The following is a 15,309-nucleotide window of genomic DNA, read 5'->3' on the forward strand; positions in this document are numbered from 1 at the left end:
ATTGGAAGAAGATGAATGTGGTTTTGAAATTGGAGGAATAAATATCAATAACCTGTGTGATATTGATGATATTATTCTAACAACAGACTTTCTCAAACTTTTGACCTTGAAGGAACCCTTGAAATATTTTTCAGCCCTCGGGTAACCCCTGCATATTCAGGCTCAGATATAGGCCAGAAGTGACAAAATTATTACATCCATTTCATGTGTAGGCCTGTATATATGCATTAACAGTGTTGTTAAACTAAAGAAAGAAACTTACCTCTTTAATGTGAAGATGCCCAAATTTGAAATAATTTTTTAAATAAATCATGATCTCCTAGGGAACCCCTAGTGACCTCTTGCAGAACCCTAGGGTTCCATGGATCCCTGGTTGAGAAACCTTGTTCTAATAGCTGAAAATGCAAAGTATCTGCAAGGTCTGGTAATAAAAGTCAAGGAGGATAAATGATTCACACTCCAGTCCAGCTTCCCCTCCCTGCTGGCGACTCACAGTCTGACACGGGTTGGTTGAAGATGGATGTGAGCTCGATAAGATGTTCTGGGAACACTTGATTGGGGAGCCTGACAATAGTGAAAAAAAGGGGACTAAAATTAAATATAAAGAAAACCAAGCTGATGACAACAGGTATAACAGTCAGCCTTAAGATTAATCATGAAGATATTGAAGTAGTAGATAGCTTCCGTCTTTTGGGATCAACCGTCAATAATAAAGGAACAAGCAGACTAGCACTAAGTGAAGCAGCCAAGAAGGCCTTGGAAAAAAATATTAAGGTGCCCTGATGTGTCTGGATCTACAAAGATCAGAACAGTGCAAGCCATGATATTCTCTGTGACACTCTATAGAAGGAAAAGTTGCACTCTGATGGGAAGTAGGAAATATTGACACTTTTGAAAATTGGTGTTGGAGAAGACTCCTGAGAATACCTTGGAGAGCCAAGAGAACAAACCAGTGGATCATCGAACAAATCAACCCAGAGTTCTAACTAGAGGCACTAATGATGAAGCTCAAATTATCTTACTTTGGGCACATTTTGCGAAGACCTAGCTCTCTGGAGAAGGCTTTAATGCTGGGAAAGGTGGAAAGAAAGAGAAGAGGATGACCAGCAGCAAGGTGGATGGGCTCAGTTACAGTGGCAATGAGTGCACCATTGGGAGACGTGAAAGACCAGGTTAGATACAGATTGTCATGGAGAAAATCTTTCTGTGTGGTTGCTGAGAGTTGACAATGACTTGATGGCACATAATAAATAAACATTGCTCAAGAGGGAATAGTGAGCTTGTTGCTTAAAAATATTTAAATTATAGACTTATTTGCAACACTTTGGGAGCATTTGGCAGGCAGTAAGTCTTTAGTTTAGCAAATAAACATATTAATTTAGAGTTTGGGTAGATGTGTGTTGGTTTTACTGTCACATATTTTATACAAAATGTTTTTCCACACCTGCTCTGGGTCATTATCTATGTCGCTGAATTTTGTTTTTTAAATCCATTAAATTGTGTCTGATTCTCGGAAACTGCCCGGACAAAACCTTTTCTTGGCAAGGTTTTTCAGAAGTGGTTTCCCATTGCTTCCTTCCTAGGGCTGAGAGAGAGTGACTGGCCCAGGGTCACCCAGCTGGCTTCATGCCTAAAGTGGGACTAGAACTCACAGTCTCCCGGTTTCTAGCCTGGTGCCTTCACCACTACACCAAACTGGCTCTCATCAACTGTTTTAAAAAACGTTAAATTGGGTTAATTTTTCCATTGCTGTTAATTTTTCCATTGCTAGTTAAGTTTTCTTTTTGCTGATTATAATTTGAAAGTCTCGGAAGAATTCCTTTTATAACATGAGTTTTGCAGAGTAGACAATGCAAATGCAAATGTATGTGTGCAAGCATGCAAAGTATCCAGTTAGTTTTCTTTTCCCTCTTCTCCAAGAGGTTATGATGGAGTGTCATATTTAAAAGGATCAGAAAGTGGCCCCAACCTGATTGTTTTTAGCTTAAAAATTAGTACCCTCAGAAGTTTTGCACCTGCCAGGTTAGTTCTTCAGCAGAAATGGCAGGTTCCGTTAATTGCCTTCTGCTTTCTTGAGTTCATCTTAAAAATGTTTCAGTCCCAGGACTAGGCCACAGAGACTTGGAGAGTCCTAAACTTGTATCATTTTCTTGGAGAATCTAAAAAAAGAGATGCTTTTTATGTTGAAATATCATAGAAGGGGTTTGCAGAGTTATAGGATGTACTACTTCAGTTCCTACATGGTAGTGGAGTACTCTTGGCTGTTCTTCTCAGTGTAATTTAACAGAATCCACAGAAGATTTAAAATGTAAGCCTGATTTGTAGATAAACAGAAACCTTTCTACCTTTTCTGTGGAAGTTTTAGACATCTTATGTTGTGTGTCTAAGAGCTGTTTTTGGATAATCTTTAATTTTAAAATCTTCTTTCTGTTTTTTTCGTTAGGTTTAACATCACGATTAAAAAAATGGTTCTTCAGAATTATACGCAAACTGCCCATCATTGGTCAAATAGTAAGTTTTGAGACACATAATACGTTTAAGATATTTTGAGGATAGTTTGGACATCAGTTGATCTACCAATGATGAATGAAACAAAAGATCAATATTTAAAGCATAAACATATGATTCCATTCCATTTTAAATGTAAATGCTTAGCTCAAATGCAGTAGTACTCCATTTTAAGCATAATTCCATAGCCAGTTTAAAACCAAGTAAAATTCAATTCACCATTGATTCTTTTCTTTCTCCTTAATAGCTGTACTAAATTATGGAGTACTTACTCAGTGCCTGCATGGTTTGCTTTATTGGTAAGGGATTCAGAGGGATCTTTGATACAGAAGATGGCAAAAGAAGGAACTCAGACTGGCTTATTGATTGGTTGAATTTATACCACATGCTCATGGGATGCCACCTATGGTGGTTTCCACTGAATATTGAAAAGCACTAAATGTAGTAAACATCAGTTAATCATATCAGATAAGACAATAGAACATTAAATAATTGCAATTAAAAACATATGTAAAAGTCCAAAACATCTGTTCCGCATAAGTCTTAAAGATAAAATGCTAGGTTCAAAGAGGGAATGCTTGTTCATAAAAATAATATCTTAAAATCAACCAGGAAGGGCAAGGTCTACACTACAGGGGTAGGAAATTCCACAGTGATGTTGTTGCTGTTGAAAAGGCCCTGCTCTAGTTGTTTTTAGCTAGGCCTCCTTTCTTGGTGGTACCAGTAATAACACCATGGAGGATTAATGGAGTCCCTCCTTATTAATATAATGAGAAAGTAATTCCATTAGGTATGCAAGACACAAGCCATAAAGGGATCTATATATTAAAACAGGATCCTTAAATTTGGCCTTCAAAACAATGTGAAACCAATGCAGCTGGGCCAGGATAAGTGTCACAAGGAACACCCATCAGAACCCTGGCCACAGCATTCTAGATTCATTGCAATGTCCTGGTTTCCTTCAGTGATATCCTCACATAAAGTGGACTATAGCGATCTGTTCGGGAGGTAACCGGAGTATGAATCATAGATGCCAAGTCAGCCCTATGCAGGAAGGGGGAATGAATGCAGCTGAAAGATGATGTCACTCATCATTAGGATCACCTGAGCATTCAGGGATTGTGTGAAATTGAGAAGCACCCCCAGGATGTGTATCTGCTCTTTTGGAGGGTAATCCCATCCAGAGCTAATAAAACCCCCTCCAATTGGATAGTTTTATCTTCAACCACCAAGTCCTCTGACTTGTCTGAATTCAGCTTTAACCTATTATACCTCATCCTGACCACAATCCAGCCCAAGCAGAAGCCACCTATGGAGACTGACCCACCTGAAGGAGATGGAAAAGACAAAAATATCTGGGTATCATCCATGTAAAGATGACATCCAGTTCTACATTCTCTGAAGATTGTTCCCAGTGGCTTCATATACATACTGAAAAGCTTGGAGTATAGTATAATCTGTGGTATCCTGCACCCAAAAAACTTGCCATGGAGGTAACAGTGACAACTCTCCCAAGTGATCCAGGAGGATACCCTGATTTATGGTATCAAAAGCTACCATGGAATCCAAAAACATGAGGGACATCCCTGTTGTGGTCCTTCAACAGATTGTCCATTAGGGCAACCAGAGGGTTTTTTTGTGTGTGTGTGTAGTAACCTGGCCTGAAATCCAGCTGAAATGCATTTGGATAATCAGTGACATCCAGGAGTGCCTGGATTTGCTCCAGCTAATTTGGACTGGCTCATATAAACTTCAAAAGGATCAAAGTTGAAGCATTATAGAAAAATATCAGATAATTTCCAGGTATAATTTCTGAACAGCTAATTTAAGAGAAAACACATTCCATGCTGCTCAAAGTCTGCAGTAAAGAAATGTCATTACATTTCATAATGCTTGCATTAAGTGAAATAATCATTGATTGGTATTTTTTAAAAAAATATTGATTCAGTATACAGAAGAAAAAGAAAAATAACAACTCATAATTTCTCAGAAGGTAAGAATTCTGCAGAATATTATTTTCTTCCTGAATTCATCAGCTGTGAAATCCAGCTGATGAATTTTATGCAAGAAACTTTGCCGAAACATGGCACATGTTATGCAATGTTTTGATGATTTTGGGAAAAAATGAAAGCTCGTGAGAAACTGTCAGCATTGCTGTACACTGTGTGCACAATTATTAGGCAAGTGAGTATTTTGACCATATCATCATGTTTATGCATATTTTCCACCTCCAAGCTGTATAAATCTGAATGCTTATTGGAGATAAGCGTATCAGGTGATGTGTATTTGTGTAATGAAGGAGGGAGTGGTCTAAGGAGATCAACACCCTTTATCAAGGTGTGCATAATTATTAGGCAGCTTCTTTTCCTCAGGCAGAATGGGCCAAAAAAGAGATTTAACTGACTCTGAAAAGTCAAAAATTGTAAAAAGTCTTCAGAGGGATGCAGTACTCTTGAAATTGCTAAGATATTGGGGTGTGACCACAGAACCATCAAACGTTTTGTTGCAAATAGTCAACAGGGTCGCAAGAAACGTGTTGAGAAAAAAAGACGCAAATTAACTGCCAAAGATTTGAGAAGAATCAAACGTGAAGCTACCAGGAACCCATTATCCTCCAGCGCTGTCATATTCCAGAACTGCAACCTACCTGGAGTGCCCAGAAGTACAAGGTTCACTGTTCAGTGTTCAGAGACATGGCCAAGGTAAGGAAGGCTGAAACTTGACCACCACTGAACAAGACACACAAGTTGAAACGGCAAGACTGGGCCAAGAAATATCTGAAGACAGAGTTCTCAAAGGTTTTATGGACTGATGAGATGAGAGTGACTCTTGAACGGCCAGATGGATGGACCTGTGGCTGGATCAGTAATGGGCAGAGAGCTCCACTTCGACTCAGACGCCAGCAAGGTGGAGGTGGGGTACTGGTATGGGCTGGTATTATTAAAGATGAGCTAGTTGGACCTTTTCAGGTTTGAAGATGGACTCAAAATCAACTCCAAACCTACTGCCAGTTTTTAGAAGACACTTTCTTCAAGCAGTGGTACAGGAAAAAGTCTGCATCTTTCAAGAAGACCATGATGTTTCTGCAGGACAATGCTCCATCGCATGCATGGAAGTACTCCACTGCGTGGCTAGCCAGTCAAGGCCTCAAAGATGAAAGAATAATGACATGGCCCCCTTCCTCACCTGACCTAAACCCTATTGAGAACTTGTGGGCCCTTCTCAAACGGGAGATTTACGGTGAAGGAAAACAGTGCACCTCTCTGAACAGCGTCTGGGAGGCTGTGGTTGCTGCTGCACAAAAAGTTGATCGTCAACAGATCAAGAAACTGACAGACTCCATGAATGGAAGGCTTATGACTGTTATTGCAAAGAAGGGTGGCTATATCGGTCACTGATTTTTTTGTTTGAAAGGTCAGAAATGTTTATTTGTAAATTTTGAGTTGTTTGTTTATTATTCTCACTTTAACAGATGAAAATAAACGAGTGAGATGGGGGAATTTTCGTTTTTCATTTAGTTGCATAATAATTCTGCACACTAATAGTTGCCCAATAATTGTGCACACATAGATATGCTCCTAAGAAAGCCAAAACCTCACTTTTACTTTCTTAAATATTCAGGTTTGAGGTTTATTAACATTTTGGATTGACCGAGAGCACTGTAGTCGTTCGATAATGAAATTCATCCTCAAAAATATAACTTGCCTAATAATTTTGCACGCAGTGTATTGTCTCTTTTGAATGGTATGTAAATGTTGTTTACCTCTATGTGCCTGTTGATGGCTGACTTGTCTGAGTGCCAAGCTTCCAGGAATCAGTCAATCTATCTATCTGTCTGTCTGTCTGTCTGTCTATCTATCTTATATTCTGCATTATGTGCCTTAATTATACAAGTCTAAGAATACAAGTCTAAAAAAGAAAAGGAAAAGCTAAAACGGTGGAGGAATAAGCAAAAAAGCATATCAGACCAGTGGCTTCTGATCTTTTCCAGCACAAGTATAAAAGTACATAAAAGTTAATCTCTTACTATTAATTAAATATTTAGTAACATTGTATCTCTAAAATCAAACCATTCGATCATCAAAACCTAAAATCAAGACTTCATTACAAACGAGTAGTCCAAGAGCAGCTTCCAGATGAGCACGAATCTAGTTACAGTGTTTTCTCTTGTCAATGCTGTCAGTTTAGCCATTTGCACCAATTCCATTAACTTAATCATCCAGTCCTCCATTGAGGGAATTTGTGCATCCTTCCATCTTTGAGCATATAAGAGTCTTGCTGCTGTTATGTATAAGAACAGAGTTCCATGTTGCTTTTCAAGCTGTTGGTCCATCAAACCCAAGAGCAACAGATCTGGTTTCAATTGTAAGTCCACCTTAAGAATCTTTTGAATAGTACTACATATTTGGTTCCAGAATTTCTTAGTTTTTCCACAAGTCTATCATAAATGATAGAAAGTTCCTTCCCCCTGTAAGCATTTCCAACCAACATTTGATATCCCATTATACATTTTAGACTCTTTCTTAAGGTCCATATAGTGCCAGATGTGAATAGGGTTTTGTGTATCTTTAACTATGATATACACAGAATCTTTCCTGAGATCAGAGGCTTTGCAGAAAATCTCTGATCACAAAGTCCACAGGTGTAAAGGGAATTAACAACTGTAAACCGCCCAGAGCGTCACTGGGAGTCAGGCAGCATATACATTTATTATTATTATTATTATTATTATTATTATTATTATTATTATTAACTTGTGGACTTTCATATAAACATGAGAATACAGAGATTCTCAGAAAGCTTCCACAGCCTACAGAAAAAATTACTTTTAATATTGTTAGCTGTATGTACTTGAGATGGGTGTCCATATAAATCAATTAGATAAATAAAAAAAAGAATAACAAAAACCTTAAATGCTAAAATCCAGGTCTCAGCTTTCATATTGATACATGTTTTGAAATGGCCTTTTCCAAGCCAGTGTCCTGAATAACGGCTGGAACTACAGTTCTCATAAATCTCAGTCAAGATGGCCAGTAGCCATAGTAGCTTGGAATTATGTGAGTTGTAGGCAACAAATCTGGAGGAGTGCATTAATGCCTTGGGATTGCTGTTTTTAACAAAAGATCTTCAGTAAAGATGCCTTTGATTTAAAAAGATTCACTTCATTGGGAGTTTTACGTGTGCTCTTTTGCCATTTATAGATACAGCAGCAGATATACAAGGCTATGGATGATATGTCTTCCCAGCTGTCATTTTTGCAATACAAAAAGAATTACATCACAAGCCTGCCAGCAAAAGGTCTCAGCCAGCCAGAATTGTTGAAGAAGTTGAAAGAGTACAGCACTTTGGGTATGTCTTTGAGGATCTACTGGAATGTGAAAATCTGTTCCTTAGCCAATCTTGTGATTATAGATTTGAATATGAGGAAAGAAGTGGTATTATCTAATAACTGTTACAGAGGCCTTAGGGGGGTGTCAAAAAAGTTAAGATGGTGGCTTCCATTGTGTGGTTGAGCTACCACCTTTGACTGTCCCAACTGATAAGAAGCCGCCTTGCCTGGATAAATCTTTTGTTGGGTCTGATACTTCTGAAAGTGATTATCATTGTTTGAAGTGCTCCAGAAGGTAAAAATGAATTACCCTTCCTTGCCTCTCCCCAATGCCAGTTGTAAAAAGTAACCCTGCTAGTTGCATGCTGAAGCTGTAGCTTTAGATAACTGTATGTGCTGTAGAAATATGCTCCCAAAGTTTTATGAATTGCAGCTGCCAGCTCGAAACATGACTGGGCATTGTGTGGCTAACTATAATTCAACAACCCAGAAGAGCAAACTTTTGTTTCAGCCCAGTAATTGGCGACATTTTCAGAAATGTGTATATGTTAAATTGGTTTACCTACGGTTAAGCTGCTTAGCTTGCAAACATAGCAAGAATCAGCATGGCAAACTGACTGGTCATTATCATAAGGTGATGTGAACAAGAAACAAGATAGGGTTTTGATTTTCAAAGAGCTTTTAAATATGATGAGACAGCATATTTTTTCTCTGGATTCTTAGGTAACGTACAGTGGGAAGACGGCAAAGTATCTGGGGCAGTATACAGTGGGGAAGAGAAACTCGTTAATCTGTTCGTTAAGGTAATATAGCATGAAACGAGTAGAGAATTCTATCTCGTGGAATGCATGTGTGTAATTAAAAACTACAACAGTACATTCCAGATGAGATGGATTGATTGATTGCATTTATATTCCACTGTAGTCCAATAACTCTTGATGGCTTATGTGACACATAATGTAGGAAAACAGTAAATCCTCCATGGCATGGTTTAAAATACTGGTAAAATAACAGTCATAAAAGTCCAAGCCAAAAGACACAAAGTAATTGAAATGACATACAAGAAAAGTAAAAGAAAATAAAAGCCATACTTTCTAGGGTTCAGTGATTTCCAGTGTTAGTTCCTTTCCTGAGACTTATTCAAAGACTTAATTTATTTTTATTAAAGCCAGTGATAGATGTAAATAAAATGACAATACTGAATAATTAATGACTTTGTATCTTTATTGATATGCTGTTATTTGAAGCATTCCAGTCCTCTATTTTCTCTACTTTCTTTTTAGTTGGGCTTAAACTGAAGCCAGTGGTATCCAGAGAAGAGCCACAAGAGGGTTTTTTTGGGGGGGGGTATGTTGTGGAATAACAAAAAATAATTCTCTCTTCCTGAAGACAGTATGGGAACTAGTAAGGGACTTCACATATTTTTGTGCCCTTTAATTTTTTTTATTAATGCTTCATATCTTCAGGTTACTTAAATCAGTGTTTCTCAACCTTGGCTACTTTAAGATGTGTGGACTTCAACCCCCAGAATTCATGACTGGCTGGGGAATTCTGGGAGTTGAAGTCCACACATCTTAAAGTTGCCGAGTTGAGAAACACTGGCTTAAACTAATGAACCCTGCACAAAATCTAGGGTTAAGGATGAGGAACTGCAGCCATACAGATGCTGTTGGACTCCATCAGTCCCATCAGATGAGTCTTGCTGTCCAACAATCTCTGAAGGGTTGTTGCTTTCCCCCATCCTAAAATGATTAAGTAATAGTGTGTTATTTTTATAATAGCCTGACAAAGGAAGTGGAGAACATGATTGCAATGTAAAGATCCAGAGAGCAGTATCATAAATGACCATTTTATTAAGATTCAGTTTCATATTTGGAGCTTCCAGTGGGGAAGAATGGCAGGCTGATGCTCGCCGAAGTGCAGAGAGCTGCTGCTGCTGAGAACTCCAGCTGGGAGGCGGATTCTGGTCAGCGCTTATCTCCCTGGATCAAAGGGAGATTGTGAGATAGACTATGTGGGTTGCAGATGGCGATTCCTTCTGATTAAACTGCAGAAAAGGAAAAATTTTTGCGGTTAGATCGGGAGTTGAGCTGCTGGGACCTCTGGAATTCCAGCTATGCTCCTAACTCTGGCGGAGCCAGTAACAGACATGAAAGCCTTGCTTTCCCCACCTCTTAATCACCTTGGGAAGTAATTAATTACCAATGAAGAGCAATTTCCTCTGTGGTAAAGATAAGACTCCTTGTGGTGAGTTAAACCAAAGAGAGACTTTGATTTAAAGACTCAGGAATTATTTGCAAAAATCTTAATTAAGAGAAGATCTAAGAAAGTTTAAAATGGATAAAGGGACAATCCTGTTGTTTTCTTATTTTTCTATTTTTATTTTTACCATTTTTACTTTTGATTAAAGTTTTTTGATATAATTCTTCACAAGCCAGTTAAAGAGAATAGTCCAGCGTGGGAATATTTGCTGTCTGTTTTTAAAGAGTGCATGTTATTGGTGGATTCTGCATAACAAAAGATAAAGAATCAGCCTGCCATGTTTAGTTGCCATGGAGATGTGATGCTTTTTGTGGCTGAAATGAAACAAGAATATAATAAGGAAAGAAAAAGGAAAGAGGCTTGTCTTTTTCGTTTGCCTGCTTGGGACATTTTTGTTTTTGGATTAGAAATGACTACTAGAAAAATGGCAGGAGAGGGGCTAGCTAGAACAACCTGCAATTACACAAGATACTGTATACTTCAGAAATTTTTTGAACAAATGGCAGTTAAATTTGATGAAATGGGAAATAAAATGGATGCTTTTGAAGATTTGTAAAGTTAAGAGAGGAGATGAAAAAATGTGTTAAAAATATGTGGAGAAATAAAACAAATTAATGATAAGAGTGGAAATTTTAGAGAGTACAGTAAGTCAGAAGCTCAAGGCAGAGAGTTGGAAAGAGAATCAGATAATTTGGCTTTACTGGAATTAAGAGAAAAAGAATTCTGTTTGAGATTTAGAACTATTCCAGAGGTTCCAGGTGAAAATATTAATGTTTTGGCAAAGTTTTTGGATCTGGAAGAGCAAGATGAGGAGTCAGAAATTGGTAAGATTTATAGGATAAATTCCAGATATGCCAGATTGAGGATTGTTCCCAGGGATGTTCTGGTGCATTTTGTTAGAAAGAAGACAAAAGATCAAGTCTTGCAGCAACATTTTAGTACAAGATTGAAAGCGGATAATACTGATAATTGTTGTCAGACTCCTCGATCAAATGTCAATACAACATCTGATTGAACTCACTTCCATTTTGAAGAAATCCAGAAACCTGTGTCAGCAGACTGTGAGTTGCCAGCAGGGAGGGGGAGCGAGATTGGAGTGTGAATTACATTGTTTGGGTTAGATACCCCTGCCAAGATCAACAGGCAGACACCGTTCAGGCCATCTGCTGGTACCGGGGGAGGGGTGCATGCCTAGGCGGGAAGTGCATGCCTAGGCGGGAAGTTTTATTTCATGGACAGTTTAGCATTGGTTGATTTATGCAGTCAGGAGAATGGTATTTCAAGAAAGTATACATGTTTTTCAGAAAGACACAGATCTCTTTCAAGAATAGATATGATTTGGATTTCAAGTGACTCGGCTACTAAAATTTCCAAAGTTGAGATTTTACCAAAGATATTTTCAAATCATAACCTAGTGAGTCTGATTTATAAAAGAAAATCAAGTTCTTTCAGATGAAGCCTAAATGAAGCATTGTTACAGAAAGATGAAATTGGTGAGGATTGTAAAAAGAAATTAAAAGAACTTTTTGAAAATAATTTAAATAAAGGTACTGATTTGAGAATGGTTTGAGATGCAAGTAAAGCCTTTATTAGAGCTTATTGGTTACAATATTATTCTGAACTTAAGAAGAAGAGGCAAGAGAAAATACAAATTATTTTGGATGCAATAAAAAGAAAAGAAGAGTTAAGGAACTCCACAGGGAATACAAGTATGCCCCAACAAACTAAGATTTAACAGCATCAGTTATCTGTGTTAACAGTAAGAGAAATGGAAATAAAATTGAATTATGCAAAGCAAAGAAATTTTGAATTTGCGAATAAACCAGGGAAATGGCTGGCTTATGAATTGTGAAGAGAAAGAGAAAAGAAAATGACACTGAAGCTACAAGAGGGATATACTACATTAACAGATAATGTGGCCATACAAAAACCATTTTATCACTATTATTCTAATTTGTATAAAGGACATGGTATTCCCCTGTAGAAAATAGGTGAATATCTTAGAAAATAAAATTTACTGAGTATTGCAGAAGAACAAAGACAAATTATGAATGGACCTATAACAATAAGGGAAATTTCAGAAGCAATTCAAAAAAGTAAACCAGGAAAGGTGTCTGGACCAGATCTGTCAAGTTTGTATTGTAAGTGCATTGAGGATGAACTTTTACAACCTTTGCAAAATATGATAAATTCTGTTCTACAGGAAGGAAAGATGCCAGAGGCTTGGAAAGAGGCTAATATAACACTGATACCTAAAGAGGGACAAGTTTTGATTTCAGTAAGAAATTACAGACCAATATCATTACTGAATAATCATCATAAGTTGTTTACAGCTGTTTCAGCTGAACAACTTACGATGATTGAAAACAATTTTTCAAGAATTTATTCATGAGAATCAATGTGGGTTTTTACCTAAAAGACGGCTGAAAGATAATGTTAGAACCGTGTTGGACATTTTGGAATATTTGGACCGACATAATGAAAAACAAGCTGCATTGATCTTTTTAGATGCAGAGAAGGCTTTTGACAATGTGAACTGGACTTTTTTGTTTAAAGTTTTGGAAGATATGAATTTTGGGGAAAATTGTATAAAATGGGTGAAATCAATTTATGCTTCACAGACAGCACAAATAATTGTTAATGGAGTCTTAACCAAACCACATGAGATACAAAAAGGAACAAAACAAGGTCGCCCACTGTCCCCTCTTTTGTTTGAACTTTTAACGAGTAAATTAAAGGACCCAGGGCCATTAGCAGGTTTCAAGATTAATAAACATGAGACAAAAATGTTAACAAAATATGAAGATACAAGATAAATGTAGGTGAATGTAGATTTTAAAAATCATTATATCAGGCAGGCTAGTCTTAGAGTATGGAATAATATAGATTTAGGTTCTGCCTGGAAACATCTTTGTGGCTTTCAGCACAAGAAGCATTTTATAGATGAGAAATGATAAGTAAATATAAATGGTTAATTTACCGTGATGTACTGTAATTTTCTCAAGGGGATTGTAAAATAAAATCTAGAGAAAATTTAACAGTAGAATAGGAACCTTGACAATGGTTTTCTTGCATGCAATTGTTAGAAAGATTTAAAGTGGATAAAAGGTATTACGGTTTTGAGCAATGTAGGACTGAATTTGAAACAGAGTTCTATACTAACTGTGAACATGTTGTGGCTAATACGTATAAACTTGTTGAAACATGACACAGAAGAAGAACAAGTGAAAGAATGAATGATAAAATGGCCCAAAAACTTTGGTTATAATATACAGATGGAACAATGGGAAAATATGTGGCTGAAAGGATTGAAATTTACATTGTGTTTTAACCTTTAAGAGAACTTTTATACAATGATGTATCATTGGTATATGTCATCAGCTTTATGAAGGGGAAGGAGTTATGGAAGGAAGGAACGCAGGTGGTATCATAGTTTCAAGGGACTATTATTCTTACTTCAAGGTTTATGAAGAATTTGCATGGAGTAATCCACTTCATCCAGATGTCTTCCCAGGTGTGAGGAAGATGGAAGCGGAAGTTGTAAGAATGGCTTGCACGCTTTTTCATGGTGGACCTAATTCATGTGGAACGGTAAGTAACAGCGTATGTTTTTCCAAAGTAGCCTTGTCTGCTTATCTTTAGGGCCACTACAGTGTGTATTTACATTTACATTTTAAGTGATCCATTAGAGACATTTGTATATTTTCCAGAGCCTTGTTTTCAAAGTAACCTGGAAAAATGTTGGCTTTTGTATCCTGAATTGTTTTGGCTGAATGAATGAATTCACCATATAACGCATCATGCTAGGCACTACAGAAACCTGTCGTTTTTGTACTACAGTACTACTAGTTCTTTAACAAACTGGTTGTGCACCATACTTTTGTGCAACCTGTACTGCGGCAACTAAAGAATTTGCAAAAAATTTCCAAGGCATAAGGGTAGCTTGATTGCGGTGGATATGCAGGAATGTTACTTGTTGTCTCTTCCAACCTGCAAAATGCTGAGCTAGTTAGTGTCTCTCTCTTTTTTTTTTTTGGTGCCTTCCAGTCAGTGTTGACTCTTGGCAGCTGCTTGGACAAGTCCCTGCAGTTTTCTTTGCCAGCATTTTCAGAAGTGGTTTGCCATTGCCTCCTTCCTAGGGCTGAGAGAGAGTGACTGGCCCCAGGTGACCCAGCTGGCTTTCTGCCTAAGGTGGGACTAGAACTCACAGTCTCTCCCTTTCTAGCCTGATGCCTTCACCACTACACCAAACTGGCTCTAACTTAGTGCCATAGCTGAGTAGAGATCAATATACTGATTGTACCTTGCTTGCAAAAAACCTCTCTGCCATTCTTAAAATCAGTATAATAGTTGTGGATGTCTAGTGTTTTGAAGAAAGGGGAATCAAGGTTCAAACAGGCTTTTTCTGTCTGTATTAGGAGAGCAGAGGAAGTTGTATGTGGTAAATCTCTCAGGATGTTGGAAGGTTTTATGGAATTGGGATAATCATTTCAGTAGGAAGTAGATCATCAAGATCTTTGTGACTGTTGCTTAACTGATTTAAGCCATTCTAACCACACTGTGAAATTGATTGATTTCAAATACCCCAGATTCTAATATGTAATGTTGTTGCTTACTTCTTTGTTGCCAAACATTTTAGCATTATTTACACAGGATAGTTTTACACTACTAACTAACATGGAAATAAAGTATTGTTTCTCTTGGTTCTGAACATTCTCAGTGTGAAAATCAGTGTTCTGATTTTGTCTTTTAATACATTCTTCAGCTCCTCTGTGTTCTTTACAGTCAGTTAGGTAGGCATTCTGAAAGTAGTCCAGCCATCTGCATTGTTGACTTAGAGGGGTATGACAATTATTCCTTTTTTTCTGGGGAACTTTGGAATTTTATAATTTTGTAAGGGATAGAAGAGGCAAGTGTTCCTTAGGAAGGAGCACTTTTTACCTAGCACAGTTCTCAGCTTTCCTTGGGAATACCACAATAAGTAACTTACCTTACGTAGTAAATCCTCGTGTGTAACACTTAATACATTCTTTCTGTTGGTAATTATTCTGTGCTTCACTGTATATCAGGTTTCAGCAAACCTTTCTATGGTGGTCCACATTTCCTCTGAGATGATTTCTGTGTGTGTGTGTGTGTGTTTGTGTGTGCATGCCTTTGAGTCAGTGTTGACTCCTGGTGACTGCCTGGACAGGTCCCTGTGGTTTTGCTAG

At 37.6% G+C, this 15,309-nt stretch overlaps 1 protein-coding gene across 2 annotated transcripts in view; it reads left to right on the forward strand.

Annotated features, from left to right (window-relative positions):
• Positions 1 to 15,309, forward strand: part of SGPL1 (sphingosine-1-phosphate lyase 1) — a 49,493-nt gene that overhangs the window by 13,037 nt on the left and 21,147 nt on the right. For both annotated transcript variants that reach the window (XR_010068232.1, XM_063307519.1), the window contains exons 3-6: positions 2,444 to 2,511; positions 7,710 to 7,857; positions 8,561 to 8,640; positions 13,562 to 13,690. Coding sequence is in view for 1 of the 2 variants with exons in the window: in XM_063307519.1 (XP_063163589.1) it covers positions 2,444 to 2,511; positions 7,710 to 7,857; positions 8,561 to 8,640; positions 13,562 to 13,690 (425 nt within the window). In the remaining variant the exon portion in view is untranslated. The remainder of the gene's footprint in view (positions 1 to 2,443; positions 2,512 to 7,709; positions 7,858 to 8,560; positions 8,641 to 13,561; positions 13,691 to 15,309) is intronic.

This window comes from Candoia aspera, chromosome 6, assembly GCF_035149785.1.
Source record: "Candoia aspera isolate rCanAsp1 chromosome 6, rCanAsp1.hap2, whole genome shotgun sequence".
In the NCBI taxonomy this organism is placed as follows: Eukaryota; Metazoa; Chordata; class Lepidosauria; order Squamata; family Boidae; genus Candoia; species Candoia aspera.